The sequence below is a fragment of the Equus przewalskii genome, chromosome 15, assembly GCF_037783145.1.
Source record: "Equus przewalskii isolate Varuska chromosome 15, EquPr2, whole genome shotgun sequence".
NCBI classification, from domain to species: Eukaryota; Metazoa; Chordata; class Mammalia; order Perissodactyla; family Equidae; genus Equus; species Equus przewalskii.
The window spans coordinates 85489311-85508856 of record NC_091845.1 but is presented as its reverse complement, the minus strand read 5'-3'; the positions used below and the strand labels follow the sequence as shown (position 1 = coordinate 85508856).

Genomic DNA, 19546 nt, shown 5'->3' with positions numbered 1-19546 from the left:
ACAGAAAAGCTGCATTCTGTGAGCACCGGGAAGCAGGAAACAAGAGAAGATGTGCTCCCGAAATAGGGGCCACTACATAAAAACCACAGGGACTACTTCTAAACACCAGCAAAACCTAAAATATAAACACGTCATCTCCGCCTTAAAATTATATTCTCTCTGTAGCCATGTGAAAATATGAACTCTGGAATTAATGAAGCACAATGAAATTTTAGCCACACGTTTGTTTCACAGACCATCCTCATGAAACAGCACTTGGAAAAGAAGACTGATTTACATGATTTAACTGAAATTTAATGAGGCTATAAGGAAAATATTAGAAGAAAACAAAAAAAAAAGATCTTGGTCAGGCCCTGGCAGAGACACGAGGTCCAAGAGGAGCGTTCCCCCTGCCAGGAAAGCCACGCAGACAGCAGCCAGCAGGGAATCAGGACTAGAATCAAGCTGCCCTCGGCCTGAAACGGACCCTTTTCCTCACGACATCCCAGGAGACCCACGCCACAGCCTGCAGGACTGGCTGCTCCTCACTCAGCCCCTCAGGCACGTAACCTGAGACCCAGGAGGAAATGCTAGCCACGCTCCTCGCTCCTCACCACGTGGAGGAGAAACTACCCGACCCAGGGAACGGTGGCAGGGCTGGCACCAGAATGCAGCGCTCCTGACTGCCAGGCCATTACTCTCTGCATCACAGCGGGCTGGCCCCCATTTCTAAAGGAACCTCCCGTCCTGTGGCCCCAGCACAGGGGTGGCCCCATTCCTGAGAGCATGCTGCTGGCATCTAGATAAGGTCGGATGAAACGGGCCGTTAGTACGCGCTCTGGAGAGGCGGCACAGGGTAGAAGGAAACACATCACACTGACCTAACAGGCAAGGCTCCTGGAGAAACACTGCCTGTGCTGTTACAGGTTCAGATTTCTTGAGTGGCTAGCAGGAGGGTAGGACGGCGAGGTGGTAAGTGCAGTCAGGCCGTAGCGACCGGCCTCTCTCCATCTGAGACCTTTGGGGGGCCACCCCTCCTCCTTCATCAGCGCTCTTGAGGGCACCAGCTGAGCTGTGCTCTGAACCTTCCGGCTTTATAAAGAGGCACCCGCAGTTCCACAGGGGTCCCCCAAGTGAAAAGACACATTTCCAGATACAGACAGAAGCAATAGGAAAACATCTTCATGAACTCAAGCCAAAGACCAGGGCTTTTCCAGGAAAAGCAGCATTTAAACCAAAACCAAACCCAAACAAAACAAACGGAGAACAGCCTGGATAAACTGAAGAGAATACGGTCCCAAGGGAGACAGCACAGGTTTTGAGGGCCCCCCCCCGCCCCGGGCGTCTGGCTGGCTTGCTGTTTTTGATTTCCCGGGAGGGGAGCCGCCTGTTCGGAGACGGGGGATACTTACTGGAAAGCTGCTTCTGGAGCTGCCGCACCAGGGCTGCCGTCTGCTGCTGCTGCTGTGTCTGCTGCAGGCCTGGCCTGGGGAACTGTAACGGTGACAGGAGAGAGGGGGGACATCAGCCCGCGTGCCCAGCACAGACAAGAACACAGACTAACCTGGGCCATGGTCTGCAGGGCACTTTACATCCGCCACGGCCAGTGTGCACACGTCAATTCTCATCCTCACCCCGGGGTACGTCTGAACCATTCTCGGAGTGGCTCCTCAGCATGTATCTGAGGGGCCCTGGTGAAGAAGTCCACGTCGAGAGGTGGGCAGGGGCTCCACACCCTTGTCATTGCACCGTCACCGCTGGCTCATTACAGTCACAATACCATAAACCGTTTTCAAGAGCAGAACGACAGCTCTCTGGTCGGGTTTGTTCGAGCACCACAGCCCTTCCCTTGTGTGAATGGAGACCAGCGTGGTGAGCAGGGCAGGGCCCCAGGCCCAGGGCTCCTCCAGGACCACGCCCTCCCACTCCATGGAGGACGAAGGTTGGCCAAGCCTGCTTGTGGCACGGTGTGGCCAGGGCAGGGTTAGGGCGAGCCGCACGGGGCACTAGGGCTCGAACTTTGAGGAGGCGCTCCCCTCCAGGACTGCGCAAGCACAGGCACCATGGGAGGCCCATGGGGGCCCCGGTTCTAACCCTTGATACAAGAAACTGTGGGAATTCTTCCAAAGAGGAAAAAGAATCTAGCCGCTAGAAGCAAAATTACTTTCCATTAAAATCATGGGTAGTGCTGATTTACTTTTCCCCCTCAACCTTCAAATGTCAGGCTGCCACTCTTTTCTTCCTTCCCTTCTTTCCGCCTGGCTTACTATTGCTCTAACAGAGGAAGTGTGCTGCTACAAGGCCACGCAGGAAGTGGGCTGGCTGCTCCCCACTCGCCTCCAGACCCATTTACTGTTCATGACTCTGTGCTCACGGGGGCACCTGCATGGCGTGTGTCAGCAGACTGGCCCCCTTGCCTTCCAACCTCTGGGTGGGGAGGGGGCACGCCTGGGGATCGCATGCCAGAAGGACAGTGAAATTGGGTGGGAACAGAGTAAAGTTTTGTTTTTGACAAGCTCCTTCATAACGGGTCCGTGCTGGTGGCACACATCGCACTCTGGGAAGACCACACTCTCTCAGTGGCCCTCTCCATTCCTCTCCCTCTTCTTGCCCCTCTGGGCCTAGGGGTACTAACTGATTCCAGCCTGGGTGTTTCATGATCCCTAGTGAGTTTCCCTTCACCCTGCCCATACCTCTATAAATCATCTTTTTAAAAAACCTCAATTACCCAATATGAGTGCAACATCTATTTCCTCCTCAGGGGTTGCCAATGTGGCTTAAAATAGCCCAGAATTAGAGGTAGGATTGCCAGATTTAGCAAATGAAAATACAGAATGCCCAGCTAAATGTCAATTTCAGATCGACAAATGAGTACTTAGTTTTTTTTTTTTTTTAAAGATTGGCACCTGGGCTAACAACTGTTGCCAATCTTTTTTTTTTTCTTTTTCTGCTTTATCTCCCCCAAACCCCCCTGTACACAGTTGTATATCTTAGTTGCATGTCCTTCTAGTTGTGGGGTGTGGGATGCCGCCTCAACGTGGCCTGACGAGCGGTGCCATGTCCGCACCCAGGATCCGAACCCTGGGCCGCTGCAGCGGAGCACGCGAACTTAACCACTAGGCCACGGAGCCAGCCCCCAGTACTTAGTTTTAAGTATGTCCCAAATATTGCATGGAACAAATATCACATTCAGTATAAGTATGTCCCATGTAATATTTAACATAATTCTACGAGGAATTATTTATTGTTTACCTGAAACTCAAATTAATTGTGAGTCCTGTATTTCATCTGGCCGCCCTAATATGGGCATTTCTGGGCTGATTCTTTAAAGCTGAGTATCTGGTGGGACACCTGGCCAGGTGCTTCTCTCCCTCTAGAAGTGAGTGATGTGGGGCTCATCTGCCAACGCGTCCCTAGGGCCCAGCAGTGCGAGGCACAGGTGGGCGCTCAGTAAACACGAACGGGACGACTCCCTCAGAAGGGCCTTCAATTCCCAAACTTTCCTGAACAGGAAAAATGTGGCTCCACCACGGTCACGATTGTCCCTGACACAAAGCGGTGAAACAGCACACTGCCAGTTCTTTTTTCTTGACCAAATTAAGAGGGAAAACAAAAACTCATCTTTCACGGAGGCGGAAATGCCAGTAAAATAATGCTCTGTTTTCTATTCCATGGTCTCTGTGCTTATTTGGAAACAGCACCCTACTCATGTAACAAAACCTGACATGGCACCAGGTTCGGGGCAGCGTTGTAGACGTGACGTGGACACAGCAGCCCCCGTCGTCCTGACAAGGTGACGCTGACCCTCACCCTCTCGCCTGGAGTCCTTGGGGCAGGGTGTTTTGGATTGAGTGCACCTACAGGTTACTCTGCAACATTCGTGATATGCAGACCAAGCAAGGTCCAGGACAGCACTGTAATCAAACACATTCAACCTCCGCAGCGAGACCCAGGAATAGCCACATCAGGTAAAACAGATGACAAGAGCTCCAGGTTCGTTCAGGCCAACTTCCGCTGCCACATGAAGTCAGGTCAGGGTTGGCTGTTCAGTGAGTTACAAAGAAAACGTCCGTTTCGAAGGGCACTTGAATTTTGGAAATGAATGTCAGGGACTGTGAACCTTTAACTCTGTTCTTCTCACTTTACAGACGGGGAAACTGAGGCTCTGCGGGATGAAGTCACCTGCTTGTGGTTCCTGTCAGTCCTGGAATTCAGAGTGAGCTCTCCGGACCCAGAGCTCACGACCGTCACCACATCCCAGGGCTGTCCTTAATGGGAAATACTAGCTTCCAAATATTAACTACTTGGAAATAATCACAGATTCTAAATAGTTGGCTGCAAAGTTGTCTAATCTTAGCTGATTAAGGTACACAGTGCATAACCTTTATTCATTCAACAAAAACTTGGCTGCCTTCTTTGTGTTCATTTAAAGTCAGCTTCAAATAGAGTAATTCACAGAATGAGACACTGTAGTGATCGTCTCAGATTGGACATTGTGAGGAGCCACAGCAGAAACTAGGTACCTGAGAAGCAGTGTGTGTGTGCATGCTCATGTGCTTGTGTGCACGTGTGTGTGCACTGGGGAGTGGCGGGTGGGCTGCTACGTGGCCTAAGAAAGAACATCCCTGAGGGGACCCCAAGACTATTGGGGTATCTGCCAGGTCAGCATCATTTTCCTCGTAATGCTAAGGCATGCTTTGCTTTTCTCACTCTCACTCTCTGGTGAGGGCACAGGGCGGTTTTCCAGGGGCCACACCACGCGTGACACTGCACTGACTGCCTGTCTTCTATTAACGCAGACGTTCAAGAAGATTTCCAAAATGGAAAACGATGTCATTCTTCTAATTTTTTACTTTGAAAAATACACCTATTTTTTCATAAAAATGTTATTTCTGTTAGTATGCAATGAGTTTATTTTAGAATAAATTACTAAATGAATATCGTTTATACTTACGTTTTAATTTCTGATATGGTAAATGTTAGTAGACACACGAAAGCTCTTCAGTTCCATGATGTTTTTGACTGTGAATGGGTTCTGAGGCCAAGAAACTTGAGACCAGCTACAGCCTTCTCAGCTGGGGCGTTTCACCACCATTTCTTCCAAGGCCCCCCGACACTGATTGCAGCTCGCCCCCACCTGTATGTGGCTGGAGCAGGCAGCCCCCACCTGCAGTCTCCCTGTCTCTGGAGCATCTCCTGCTGGGCAAGGAGAGGGCACCCCGTCCCCCACAAGGAACCTCACTGCTGAGCATTTCAAACCCTGTCACTGAACTCCTGCCAGAAACGGGCCTGTATATAGCTGAGGAAGCAGAAAGCCCTCCGGGGGATGGAGAGTCACCCTCCAAGGTTCCTCTCCAGACTTCCTCAATTAGACTTTCTCAGGTAAATTCGCTGGAAATCTGTCTTTTTAAAGGGCTCCCCCTGGTGGCCTCATGGTTGCCTAGGTTTTAGAATCATCCCTGTGGGGAACTGGAACTTTCAGTTTACCAAAACAGGTCAATAAATAAGTCAACTGAGGTTTACCAGAAGTCCTAAAAGTCACAGTCTGTGCATGTTTAGCATTCCCTGCTTAAAAGTGATCAATGAAGAGGGAAAGATTTTCCTGGACTCTCTCCAGATGGGAGATGAGCAGGGTTTCTCTCACCTCTGTGCCTTTGCAGACGTTAATCTCTCCTCCTAGAACACCCTCCCTCCCCCTTTCTGCCTGCCCTACACCCTCCTGAAACTCTACTCATCCTTCCAAGATCAGCTCAAGCTATCACCTGTTCTCTCAAGCATTTGAAGACACACATTTATTCAAGAAGTGTTCATCTTTCTGCTCAGTCATCACTAAGGAACAAAAATGCATTACTAAGTAGTAATTTCTATTTAAATCAACATCACTCAGTCTTCTCTGTCTCAGAAAAGCTGACTGCTTAGGGCAGGTCCTTCCCGCAGGAGCAGCAGATGCTGGCGGTCCTGACCAGCAGAGGTGGCTGCCGCTGGGCAAAGGTCCTGCCTTCTGAACCGTGTTTTCCTTTACTAACACATAACGTGCAGGGTTTTTTTCTTCACTGCTATGACATTTGACAAATGAGTCATTCAACAATAGTTATCCAGATCCAGGCACTTTCCTGGGTTCCGGGGACACCAAAGTGAGTAAAACACTGTCTCTGCCTCCTGACAGCTAGGAGCTTCCTGCTCTAGCAAGAACCCAGGAGCACACACCCGGTGAGCAAAAGAACAAAGCACTGAGGCGACGTTCTTCCAAGCCTGCGCTGTCCACTGACAGAGTCCACAGCCACTTTCAGGTCCTCTCACGAATGGACACAACCCTTCATTCATCAGTAGCACTGAGCCTGGCCAGAAATACTGGCGCTCGGGCATCTCCACTCGCAGGTGGTACACTCAGAGAGGACCAGCAGCCGATGGATTCCAGAGTGTTTAGTACCCAATTATCTGCAAGTTAACGATTAACTTGCATGTAGTCATTTTTTTGTTTTTGATCTGCACAGTGTCAGTTTTTTAGTGAAAAAAAATAAAATGTATCTGTCCTGTTACCAAAAATCCAAGAACATCTTCCACATCTTCCTTCTATAATATTACTTCTCCTTTTCCTTTAAACGGCAAAAGAAAAAAATTCCCAATTCATGCAAAGGGAAGCAACATGGCTTAATAAACCTCTGGATCTAATTTCTTCATTTGAAAAGGAGAATACTATCCAGCTACTTCTAAATTCCAGAGACATTCTGAAAAATTTCTCAATTTCCCTGAATGGAACATAAGAATTTTTTGAGGAAGACTATGATGGTTTCACATGTGATCTTTGACTAAAAGTTAATGCAATTGTTTATGTAACTATTGCTGCCATTATGCATATTTTTATAAGGCATATATACAATGTAATATGATACTGACATGAGGGGCAGTCAATTTAAAAAGCCAATATTTTAAAGCTTTCTGTGAGCATACAACGAGGCCAGCCCGAGTTTAAGATGAAAAGAAACAATACAGCAGAATGGAGTAAATGTTATCTTCTTAAAAGCTGGAAACAATTTTAAAGAAAAGATCACAGCCTGTTAACATATTTACTTGAGTTAATCATAACTCACAAGCTTTAAAACTATTTTTCAAGTCAAGAACTATAATTTGGGCCAAATAGAATTTTCCAGCAAGGGCACCCAGTTTCTCTTTCTAGATGTTCTTCCTTCACAGAAAAGGAATTAAAGTGAGCAAATGACAACACAGGCATGGATCATAAGCCAACACCAGATTTAATCTATAAGCATGGCTTTTCTTACACTTTCTTGCTCTTTTCACAGAAAAGCGCTGTTTTCTGAGGCCACTTTTTGAAAAATCCCCAATCTCTGTTCTAAGTTCTGAGTCCTCGGTACACTTTTTATAGCAGTGACCAACTGCCCACGTGAGTGTTGACTAACATCATCCCACACGTCACAGCTGCTGCTGTCAACAAGGGGACAGACCAACAAGGAGTCAGTCAAAGAGCGGGGAGTCAAACCCTACTGTCTTCCACTGTGTCCGAGCTCCTGCATCAAGGCTTCCCAGACTCCTCACGCTCTCCTTGACCTCTGTTACTGGTTGAATTATGTTCTTCCAAAAAGATACGATGGCATCCTAACCCTCAGTACCTCAGAATGTGACCTCATTTGGAGACAGGTCTTTACAGGGGTAACCAAGTTCAAGTGAAGTCATTAGGGTGGGACCCGATCCAAGAGGACGGGTATCCTTACAAAAATGGAAAATGTAGACACAAACTCAGACAGTGTGAGCATGCCATGAGAAGGTGAAGGCAGAGATGGGGGTGATGTTTCTGCAAGCCAAGGAATGCCAAAGATCGCCAGTAAGCCACCAGGAGCCAGGCGGGCGGGGAGGCACAGAGCAGATTTCACTCTCCTGGCCTCAGAAGGAACCAACTCTGCTGACACCTTGACCTTGGACTCCTGTCCTCCAGAACGGAGAGACAACCTTTCTGTTGTGTAAGCTCCCCGTGGTGCTTGTTAGGGCCGCCCTAGCAAACTAATGCGACCCCTCTAGCTCCTCTACGGCTTCCATGAGCAGGTCCCCTTCCCCCGCTCCTGTGGCTCCAGCCTGTGGTGTCAGGGAGCACACCTGGCGCTCTGCGGGTGAGCTCCGTGACCTCCACCGTACAGGCTGAAGCACTTGCTGGGGGAAGTGTGCCTGTCACCAGAGAGCGGGACGGCCAGTCATGGGGAGGGCGGTGGCTGTGTGACCACTACCCACTCCCCTGCAGTTGGCATGAGGCATGAGTCAGACCCGAATGAGTCAGAGCTGCTTCTCCTCAGCAGCCAGCTTACCCTCTGCCCCAGCAAGGCAGACACAGAGAAGGAAGAGCGCTGGCCAGTACCAAGAACAGGACCAGCTGGAGATGTTGATAGTAAACATAAAGATATTTGGCAGCAGATGTTAGCTCGGGGCTAGTGTTCCTCAAAAATAAAAAAAGATATTTATAAGGCATGCAATAAATCTTAGCGGAACTAACGAGAAAAGAAACGCTACTAAAAGATAAAAAGAAATACAAAATTTTTCTTATTACTGCTGAGGCTTTGGGCTACTGCTGTTCTGAAGAGATACAAGGAGAGGTACCTTTTTTCTTACACTTCTATTTTCTTTTATCGTGAGAATACCGAAAAAAGAGAAATAGAACATATATATATCAAAACATCCTAGAAGCACTGTTTTTGAAACTGGAAACAATCTAAATGATCAACAGTGGGTGGGGTGGTTAAGCCAATGACGGCAGAGCAACATGACGACTGATCCACAGCTATTTAAAACGACAAACTCGGCGACGATATTAACAAACTTAACAGTATATGTAAACAAGTATGCTAAAAAAAAACCCTAATTAGAAAAATGTAAAAATCCAAGACCATTGACTATGTCCCTAACAGCTAATTCTGACATTATCTGAAATCTATCCAAGCGACGTTTTAAATTTCCTGGCCCGTCCTAAGACTTACGACATATACAATATTCCTGTCTTTGTACAAATAATCGCTGCCTAGATTATATATAGTGCTCTAACCATCAAAATAAGATACCGTGCTTCTCAGGGCAGCCATGAAAAATTTCAGCTTAAAAAAACAATACACCATGGAAAGCCTACTTCACCATCCATTAAAATTGCTGTAATGGAGCTTGCTGATTCTCTGGAATCACGTTCCTATGAACACAATGGGGAAACATCACGGGCCATGTTCTGACTCACCTCCCCAATTCCTGGGACGGAAGTATTTTAAGTGAGAGAGTGAAATACAACCTACTGCATTAAAAAACTTCAACACTGTCTTAGAAGTCAAAATTGAAGAAATTTGATATCTATTCTTTACGCATAATAAACTTATTAAGTATTTATTCAACTATTAGATGAGTAGAAAGATATTAAATTCCCTTATATTAGAAATGATTTAATTCTAGTGGAACATGGGGACAGACTCTCCTCTCAATGCCGCACCAGCTGATCCTCTGCTTCAGATTATAATTAAGAAGTTCAGAGACATTCTCCACCTCAGCCCCATAGATTTAACTTTGTCATAGACTCAAATGTTTATTTTTTTACCCTACTCAAAATAACTGTTAACATTTCAGGTACCAGCTGTGCTTATGTAGCATCATTCTCTAAGAATAAAACTGATTTTACACCCTTAACATTTTATATGTTTCCTACATATTACATTATAAACCAACTAAAAGAACGTTTAATAATTGGTGGAGGAAGGCCAAAGAGAAAGACTAACGAAGGTGCTGTTAATGTCTGCTTAATTGCGGATGTTAATCCAATTCAAGTTTTTTTGTTGAAATTATTAACTATTTTGTAAGGGTATGTGCCCACAAATTAAAGTGAACGTTTTTGAAAAGTAAAACTCACACAGTCTTAGGATGGCACTTATACATCTGTGTGATTAAATATATAGATTTTAAATACATAGAAAAAATACATAGATTAATATAAATAAATGTAAATATATAGGTTAAGTGTCTGTATAGATTTATTTGTGAGCCACATATGCGTATTTCATATGCAAGACATTTACATATATGAATCAGTGAAAAACCAGCTAAAAACATGCAATACCGTACTATGATGTACTCAGAAGGAACGGAGGCAGTCCTACATTTAATTTTTGCTTTTTTGTTAAAGTAGGATCATGTAACCATTTCTTTGATAGCAATGGCTAGTCAAAGAAGTCATAATTCTCAAGTTAATGTATAATAGTTAGTCAGGTGCTCATTTATGAAGATGCATAAAGTCTCTGGAAAGGTATACTTATACTGCAGTTATTTCTCCCAGTTCTTTACGTAATCCTCTGCTGCTAACGTGAGCACTACGGCATAAGAAGGATTTGCTTTAAACTAGAAAGAAAAAAAGGCTGAGGATTTGCCAGGTCAACATCAAATATTCCAAACACTCCACATGACATAATTTGCAGATGCGTTACCATTTATGTCTCGGCTTCCTGTCAGAATACCACCAATTCTTTTGCTGTATCTAGAAACAAAAGAGCAGGGATCCTGCAAGCCTTTTACTGCCTCATAGAGTAATATACTTAGTGCAAAGTGAACTTGTAAGTTGCCAAACTTAATCTAATTGGTGCCATATGCAACTACAGAATACTGGGTAAAGTTACAGGAGGGATTACCTCTTCCCAGTAGGTGCACACTTCATAATCTGAGAGTTAGATGTTAGGCATCCTATTTAAAACGTAACTCAGGGAGAGGCAGACAAATGAGGAAGAAGGGAAAGCTCTTCCTTAAAAGAGAAGACCAACGGTTAAGGGCAGAAAAAACAACAGTGTTAGCAAATCATCATTTTTCCACTACCAGAGTAAAAACGGATTTAGGCAAGGATAATTTTAATAGACACTAACACTAATGGGTGAACATCTGACGAGTAAAAGGGCAGTTAGACTGTATCAAACTAGCCCCATGAATTGCTTATTAATTACAAAAGGATCAATAACTGTACAGTGGAGAAACCTACCCCATCACCTAAACAAGGAGACTAAAGTAATGGATTAACCCGTAATGGATACCCTAATGTGACACACTGAGAAAGACACATCCCCCCTGTGATATTCCTGCCAAAAAATGCATAATCTGAATCTAATCACAAGGAAACATCAGACAAACCAGACTGAGTAACATTCTACAAATAACTATCCTATACACCTCAAAAATGTCAACATCTGAAGACAAAACAAACAAACAAAAGGCACAGAATTGTTCCAGATTAAAGGTGAGTAAAAAGACAGGAAGGCTAAATACAAAGCGTGACCCTAGACTGGAAAAAAACCAGCAATAAAGGACATTACCGGTGCAATTGGCAGAACTTGCAAAAGATGTACAGATTGTAGCACTGTATTAATGTTCAACTTCCTTATTTTAATAATTGTACCAGGTTTTTGTAAGAGAATACCCTTGTTCTTGAAAAATTACAAGCATTTGGAGTAAAGGGGTGTATTGTATCTGTACAGAGAATAATAAAGCAAATGTGGCAAAATATTATTTAGTGAATCTGGGTGAAGAGTTTATCACAATTCTTTGCATTATTCTTGCAACTCTTCTGTTACTTTGAAATTATTTCATAATACACAGTTGTATCTCATTCTCAGGTGAGACAGCCGGCTCAGGTAGCAGACCCCATCCAAAGGCGACCCTTCCACGAGCGTCAGTCAGTCCGCCAATCCCTGCTAGAACACCTCTGCCCATAAAGAAAGTAGGCAGTCTGAATGTTTACATATTGTGTCCACTTGAAAAAGGATTTTTTTAAGGTGGATTGCAATAAATGTCACAGATGCATTAAAAAACAAAAACAAAATCAGAGCTGAAAAAACGAGAGCCATGATAAAGGAGAATTTCCTTAAAAATGGAGATCAAACTGGCCAAGGCAGAGGCTTGTGAAGTGCGCCTGAGAATTCTGTTCAGCTGCCCGTGTCCCATTAGCAGTCCTGTTTGGGCATCGTCATCAGTCCTTTGCCACCGAACTCTACTGTGACCCCTCCAAACATACTATAGCCCATGCTGTTCCCTCTTACTACAAGTTGTGAAACCATCCATCTTTCAAATCCTGTCTTAAAGAGTCAACACCAGGAGTTTTTCCCAAGCCTGAGACACGTGTGGTGGCCAGCTCATCATGGGTAGTAAGTACTCACTCCCACAATTCATGTTGCTGAGTGACCTTTGGAGCAAGCATTTACTTTTACAGATATTTCCAATATGGAGCAAGTGATGTGACCACTGATGGTAGTGATAAAATGCTCCTTTTTTAGAACACATTTAAGTAAATAGAAAGAGAGGCAATTTAAAAAAAACTATAGTAAGTGAAAAATAAAGCCGGGATATGGCGCCAAAGGAAAGCCTGTTGTCCATTACCCAGGCTTAGAAAACGCCGATTGACGCCAAGCATATGACCGTTCAACGCCAGAGCTGGGAACTGTACGACTACGAATTACGCGAAGATTCTTGTAGCAAATGCTAACGGGCTGAAATCGGTGTTTCTTTTACATCAGTGAAAACTCTCATGGTTTCTTTGAGATTATAGTAAAAGTTCAGAGTAAAGTTAGATCATCTTCTAAACATATATATATATATATATAGTAAATTATCATTTTAACATTGTTTAGAAAAAAACTTGGTGTCTGAATATAAGTATTTTAGTCCATGGAAAAGTCTGAAAAAAACATGAACAGGAAAAATGGTATAGAAATTACTGAACCTCAAATATTTATACGTTTCTATGAAAACAAATAGGCTGAATACACCACCACAATCCTACTCTGATAAAGTTATAGGGAAAAACCACTAGGGCACCTTTAGGCTATTTCAATTTTTAACAATCTCATGGGACATGAAAGCTGCAACCCGCCTTTAAAGAGAACGCCCATGTTTGATTCCAAAACCCCAGGCCTTACCAAGGGCTGCTGGGGCTGCATGGCCTGGAGACTGAGGGTCTGACTCTGTGGGGGCTGTGGGGGCTGCTGGGGCTGCTGCATCTAGAAAGAAAGAAGAGGATTATACAGGTCAGCACAGGGGTTAATATCATGCCCATCTCCTCCCCCCACGTACCTTTTCTCTAATTAGTTTGCTGCAACAAAAATAATATACATCTGCCTCCTCCGTCTTTGCCTTGCCAAACACTGTGCATCTTTCAAGGGCAAGACTGAAATCTTCTCCTCCAGGGAGCCTTCCCAGCCCCGCCGACCTTGAGGCTCTCCTCCACGGGTAGCCACGGTGCTCACTGTCCACACCGCCCTACATCCTTCGCACTTACTGTTGCAACTCCTTCCATGTCATTTGCTCTCCCACATTTTATGCTACCTTATACCACCAGGTTAGACAAGGGCTGCTCAGTATTTATCTTCTCTTTCCTATGACATCTGCATGAACTCTTGAAGGTTAGTTTTTTTTTTTAAAGGAAGATGAAAATGAAGATGGAGGAGGAAGAGGAGAGAGGAGTTGTTCTTGAAGAACTCTTGAGATTAGAATTTTTTTTTTAAAGGAAGATGTAGATGTGGGAAGTTCTCGTATAAATTACCAGAATAAAATCATAAATTGTGTCTGTGACATAGATGGCTCAGATCATAGCTCTTGGAAAATATTTCCAAGTCACAGAAGAAACATAGACTAGACATACACCAGGTGGGACAGAGAGGAAAATATTAATAGGTCGTTTGTTTCAATGACCTTTAAAGTGTCCTCGACCCAAACCCTTCTTCTTGGTGTTGGTGCCAGATTACTTTTCATTCTTTGCATTTTCCAACTTGGTTTGCATACTATCTCCCAATTTATTTATCTTCTTTAGGGCAAGGTAATAAATAGCTATTGCTGGATGGCATTTCTCACTAAGTGACACTGCTCCTGGGTATGTAATCCTAGCCCAGGGCTGGACAGGGTCACTCCCAACATGAATGATGGTGGTTGCATTGTGGACCCAACTCCCCATTTGGCACACTGTGAACTCTTCCAAGGATAATCAACCCAATTTCATAATGTTTTACTTTTCATAATTATTAATTTCATAATGTGGGAGATTGGAATTGGCCACCCCAAAATGTGTCTCTTTGGCATGAGGATTATTTTGGGCTGGTTACTTTTATTTTTTTATTTATTCTTACTTTTTTTATTTTTTGAGGAAGATTAGCCCTGAGCTAACATCTGCCATTAATCCTCCTCTTTTTGCTGAGGAAGACTGGCCCTGAGCTAACATCAGTGCTCGTCTTCCTCTACTTTACATGTGGGATGTCTGCCACAGCATGGCTTGACAAGCGGTGAGTAGGTCTGCACCTGGGATCCAAAGTGGTGAGAACCCCGGGCCACTGCAGTGGAACGTGTGAACTTAATCACTGTGCCACCGGGCGGACCCCTAGTTACTTTTAAAAACTGCAGCCAGGAAAGAAACTCTGAAAAGTAGAATCTACTTACCCTTTGTTAAGAGACATTTATATTTGTAAGGGAAATCGCCATCTGTAAGGGTGTCTCCCTCTCTGTACCAGGAAGAAGGGGTGATGACCTTATCTCTAGAGACTCTTAATCAATTCGGAAGGCAAGGACTTAAATCTGCATAATAACCTTACTCTTGTTTACTGTACTTGTCTGGTGATCTCCCATAACTGACTCCCCCACCCCCAACATCCTCCTCTGCCTTTAAGCTGAAGATGGTATTTAAGATGAGACCTTCTGCCATTTTGGCAAGTTGCTCAGTTTTCCTGAGTGTCTCCCGTGTACACATGTTATAAAGCTTTGTTTGATTTTCTCCTGTTATTCTGTCTCGTGTCAATTTAATTCATAGCCTGGCCAGAAGGATCTAGAGTGGTAGAGGAAATGCTTCCTCCCTGCAATAATTATTAATTTGTTCCTTTATGGGTGAGGTCAGTCACCAAAAAAGGAATAAGTGTAATTCTCATGCAGAAGTAAATCACTTTTCTTTATCTCCAATTCTTTCACTGGTAACGAAAAAATTACCAGAAGGACATATTATGCTAATTGGGATAAAAAGTACTTATTAACCAATAGAGAAAGCTTTCAAAACTTGCAGCCTTAAAAAACACCAATGTAAGACAGGAAGTGGTAAATAAACAATGTAATAACTTTCCTCAATGATTTGGAAATGAAAAATTTTAAAACAGAAGGAACTAAAAACTTTAAATATCAATCCTAAAACGTTTTGAAACATATCCTCACAATGTGGAAAAAAGTTATTTTGACTTAAGAATATCACTATTGAGTATTAATAGTCATATTAATGGTAATATTAACAGTATTATTACCAAATGGGGGCTTTACTTGCATTTGCACATTTAATTCTCACTACACATTTAAGACATAGGTACTATAATTATTTCCATTTTACTTTTGATGATCCAAGGGGTTTTTCCTATGTTGGAGATATCGTCTATACTGATAAGAGATTTTCACATATTGAGGTATATGGGGTAACTATTCAAGTTCAAAACTGATTTGGCTTGAGCTAGGAAGCCTGACTTACGGCCCATCAAACAGACATTGTACATCTGCTTATCCATTAAAGTAAGGAATGGACTCTCTTAAGATAAAAATGCAGACTTCCGCTGCTACTCCCTATTGGTAATGCCTGGATTAGTCCCTTTCCTGGCATCGTGGTCATGCTGACCTGCTAACTTGCAACTGAATACCTCTTTGAAAACGTATCCTGGGTGTGTTTAATGTATCTTCTTTGTTCTAAAAAGATATAAGACTGTACTGAAACGCATGCTTCTCCAGAACACCTACTAAGGCCTTCCCGGGTTATAATCCTCACTCTGGCTCATAATAAACTCAACCTAATTTTGATTTATAGGCCGGTTATGGATTATTTGCATCGACAATACAATGAGTGGGACTGGACATCGGGAGCCCACACTCCCTGCAAACCAGTTAAGGTTTGTTACCAATTTTGTGATACAACTTTTTTACATTTTAACAGGTAAAAATTGGGATGCAACTAATGGCATCTTACAAGTGATGGCACCTTACAATTGTGAAGCCCAGCTCCAGAGGATCTGTACAGCTCTGTCCGTCCCCTGGGGCACTGCCAACAGGAGTGTTTTGGATCACAATGAATCAAACCTCAAATCCACTGGAGCTTTGGTTCACATTCTCAGGGAAGACAGTTTTTCTTCCCTCTTCCAGCGTCAAAGCTGAGACACGCAAGCTGCTTTGCTGTCCTTTTCTGCATGACAGGTTTGTTTCTCACTGACCTCACCCAAGAGAGTAAACCAGCTCTACTAGACTCTCCATTTTTGTACTGTTTTTTTTTTTCTTTCTTAGTAACACATAAAATGACAGTGCATCTCAAGTTGGATTGCTGATAAGATTAGAGTCCCCTGTCCAGACTCATCAGACAATCTCCAATCCAACAACAGGACAAGCTTGACAGCAATGGAGATAAACGGAACAGGTGAACACAATAGCCTATATTTCCTAAACGAGGAAGTTAGAAGCAAGAATGTGTCAAGGGGAGGAACGCTTTATCTAGGAGACTGAAATATTTATATCCAGTAATTGAAGGATAGCTCTGTGGATTCTAACACAGCCAAGATGAAATATCCCTTTGAAATATCCTACTTTTTTGGACTTCAGACCCCTCTAGGAATCTGATGAAAGCTCTAGACAGCTCAATTTTATTTAAAAAAAAAATACATAAGAAATTTTGCAAAAGAGGAAGGATGCTCTGCAAGAGGCACTCCCTGCCCGTGGCCTGGTGGATGCTAGGTCAGAGGAAGACCTCTGCCAACTTGGAGCCAAATTGCACCAGTCTAGCTCCTAGTGTCAAATACACAGGGTTCCTTAGAACTTGGCAATAAAATGAAGTGCCCATCATTTCCTGGGACTGCTGAGGACTCATCATGCATTGCCCTCACCTCCCAGCCCCGTACCTGGAGGAGCCTCTGCTGCTGCCGGACCTGCGGCTGTCTGGGTCTCATCGGGTCCTGAGGCAGGGGCACGGAGGGCAGGCTTGGGTGTGTGGAAGTCAACACCGCGTCGATTCCTCCGCCCACCAGCGGGCTCTGCTGAAGCGACTGATGGTTCAGTCTGGACCAAGAAGAACACAGGTTGTTTTCAGGCCCAGGCACACTGTCAGACCTTTAATAAAGGCTGGTGGTTAAGAAAATCTGGATTCCTGGGGATGGATGGACCACTTGAAAAGGAGAGCAAGCATGCCTACCACTGAAGGTAAAAATACAATCATGTACCAATTACTGTTTAAAAATTTTTAATAATAAGTGACATCAACTGAGCATTTCCTCTGGAGCAGGCGCCGTGGTAAGAGTCCGAAATGCATTATTTCATTTACTCCCTGTAGTGGCCCTGTGAGGGAAGTGGTTTTGTTCTCCCCACTTTAAAATGGGAAAACAGAGAGCTAAAGAAGTAACTTCCCAAAGATGCTCAGATAGCAATGGCACGGCAGGATTTAAATCCAGAGGGTGGAGCTCTAAAGTTTGTACACAATAGGCTATGCTTCCACTTATTAGAAAAATAATAAATATCATGAGCGTTTTCCAAATTTATTTTCCCAAATACCATCAACCTCGCCCACTTTCCAAATGGTGATAACTCGGAGCGGACGCACAGCCACTGATGACAACACGTGGAGTTAGGCTGCTGTCTGAGAGACCACAAAATTTCGCATGAAACAATTTTTCTAGATCAATGCTGTCCAATAGGACTTTCTACGATGACTGAAACGTTCTACATCTGTGCTGCCCAATAAAACAGCCACTGGCCACCAGGACCAGCTTCATAATTTTTGGGTCTCAGTGCAAAACAAAATTGCAGGGCTTCCTGGTCAAAAGTTAAGAAGAATTTTAAGAGGGTGACAGTGGGACATTAAATCAAGCTCGAGACCCTCTTACACACAGTGGCCTGTGCGCCTGCATAGGTCGCACATCTTCTAAGCTGGCCCTACTGGCTACACGTGGCTACTGAACACTTGAAATGTGACTAGAGTGACCAAGGAACTAAATTCCTAATTGAACTTTAATTAGTCTAAATTTAAATAGCCACACGTGGCTGGCGGTTACTATAATGGGCAGTGCAGTCCTCCACCATGTCTAAGGGATCTGATTAAAGCAAGAATCAAAAAGACTTTCATGATCCTGTTTTGCCAACCCTCCCTGAAGTGAAAAACACAGAAGTTAAGGTGTAACAAAACTTATGGGTACCACGCACAATGAGTATTGCAACCACAGACTTCATGGCTCTGATCTACATAGTTCTAGTAAGGCACTGCTAACAAGAATCAACGTTTTTTTATCTTAGATATTTTTAGCCAAAAAACCTTTTCAAAAGAGGATAAAAAAAAGAACATAGTAGTGTCATCTAAAAATACTGCAGCCACACTATGGAAGACGTGAATCAAGCTACAGGGGCCTTGAATGAAATGCACCAGGCAGAGCACTGCTTACCCTCAGTCTCTATCTGGACGCTCCTAAAAGTGAGATGGCACGATGCAAGTTACATGCAAGTACACACGCTCATAAAAACAACATAGAGCGTCACGCCCTAGAGAAGCATAACAAAGACAAGAACATGAGTGTCTGTTACTGCAATCCTTATTTCCACATGTATCACCTCTGAGAGCCAGTCAAGGGCTGCAGGTAGGGCGACGCCTGCTGCTGGACATAGCCGCTGGGCTGCTGCTGCATCTGCCTGAGTCTTTCCATGAGCGCCGGGTTGGAATGTGCGGCTGGATAAGTTCTGGAGTTATAGGTCGGGGACAGGACCACACTGCCAGCCTGCTGCTGTGGGGTCTGCTGCAAAGGCATCTGGGTTCCATACATCGTGTAGCCCTGGGGCATGGTCTGCAGGCAGACATAAGGAATGAAGTCAACATTTCCATGTACCACTGGCTTTCCCATTGTTAACATAAATGGGGCAAAGACAAACCCAGGAGAAGCCTCCTAAAATTCACTGTTCTCAAAGGCTCCTATGACCCCAAATATGAGAAGGACCACCATGGAGGCAAAGAGGCTAGCTGGAAAGCTGTAGAATGAACCAGTTGGATAATGATTTGCCAGAAAATGCAATTTAAAAAAATGAATCCTCATTTGGTTAAGAGGTTAGTTTTAAGATCAGGTGCTTATTCTGAGGCAAGGAAGGGCATGTTTCTGTATAGAAAGAAACAGGCAAACATCCATATCTTTAGTGCACAGATGACATCAATGTTCAACAGATCCCAAGCAGCATTAATGTCATTTCCAAAATGAGTCAGAACAGCTACCATGCTCAATGTAAATTAAAATAATGGATTTATGTCCTGATATGTGACAACACCTCCTCAAATCTGAGAAGTGTGCCTGTAGTAACTAACCAGTTACCAAAAAACCCCCAATTAATACCTTAGCCAGAGAGCAAGGGTGTGATTTGTGACTATTCAACACCCTCTAGTCTTGGTTCGACCACAGCCCATTTCAGCACTCCACCAATATCCTGAATACTTAGTTTTCTATTCAATGTTAACATACGAGTGCCTGTTTTTCTAGATCCTGACACCTAACGTAAAAGAAAAACCTGAGGTTCTGCGGGATCA

The 19546-nt window shown here is 44.0% G+C and overlaps 1 protein-coding gene across 30 annotated transcripts in view; it reads right to left on the bottom strand.

Moving 5' to 3' along the window:
* The window catches only part of MED12L (mediator complex subunit 12L), a 315757-nt gene that overhangs the window by 4798 nt on the left and 291413 nt on the right, over window positions 1-19546 (bottom strand). For all 30 annotated transcript variants that reach the window (XR_011527248.1, XR_011527249.1, XR_011527252.1 and 27 more), the window contains 4 exons: window positions 18589-18818; window positions 16893-17049; window positions 12912-12992; window positions 1392-1473 (listed from right to left, as the gene is read on the bottom strand). Coding sequence is in view for 24 of the 30 variants with exons in the window: in XM_070576341.1 (XP_070432442.1) it covers window positions 1392-1473; window positions 12912-12992; window positions 16893-17049; window positions 18589-18818 (550 nt within the window). In the remaining 6 variants the exon portion in view is untranslated. The remainder of the gene's footprint in view (window positions 1-1391; window positions 1474-12911; window positions 12993-16892; window positions 17050-18588; window positions 18819-19546) is intronic.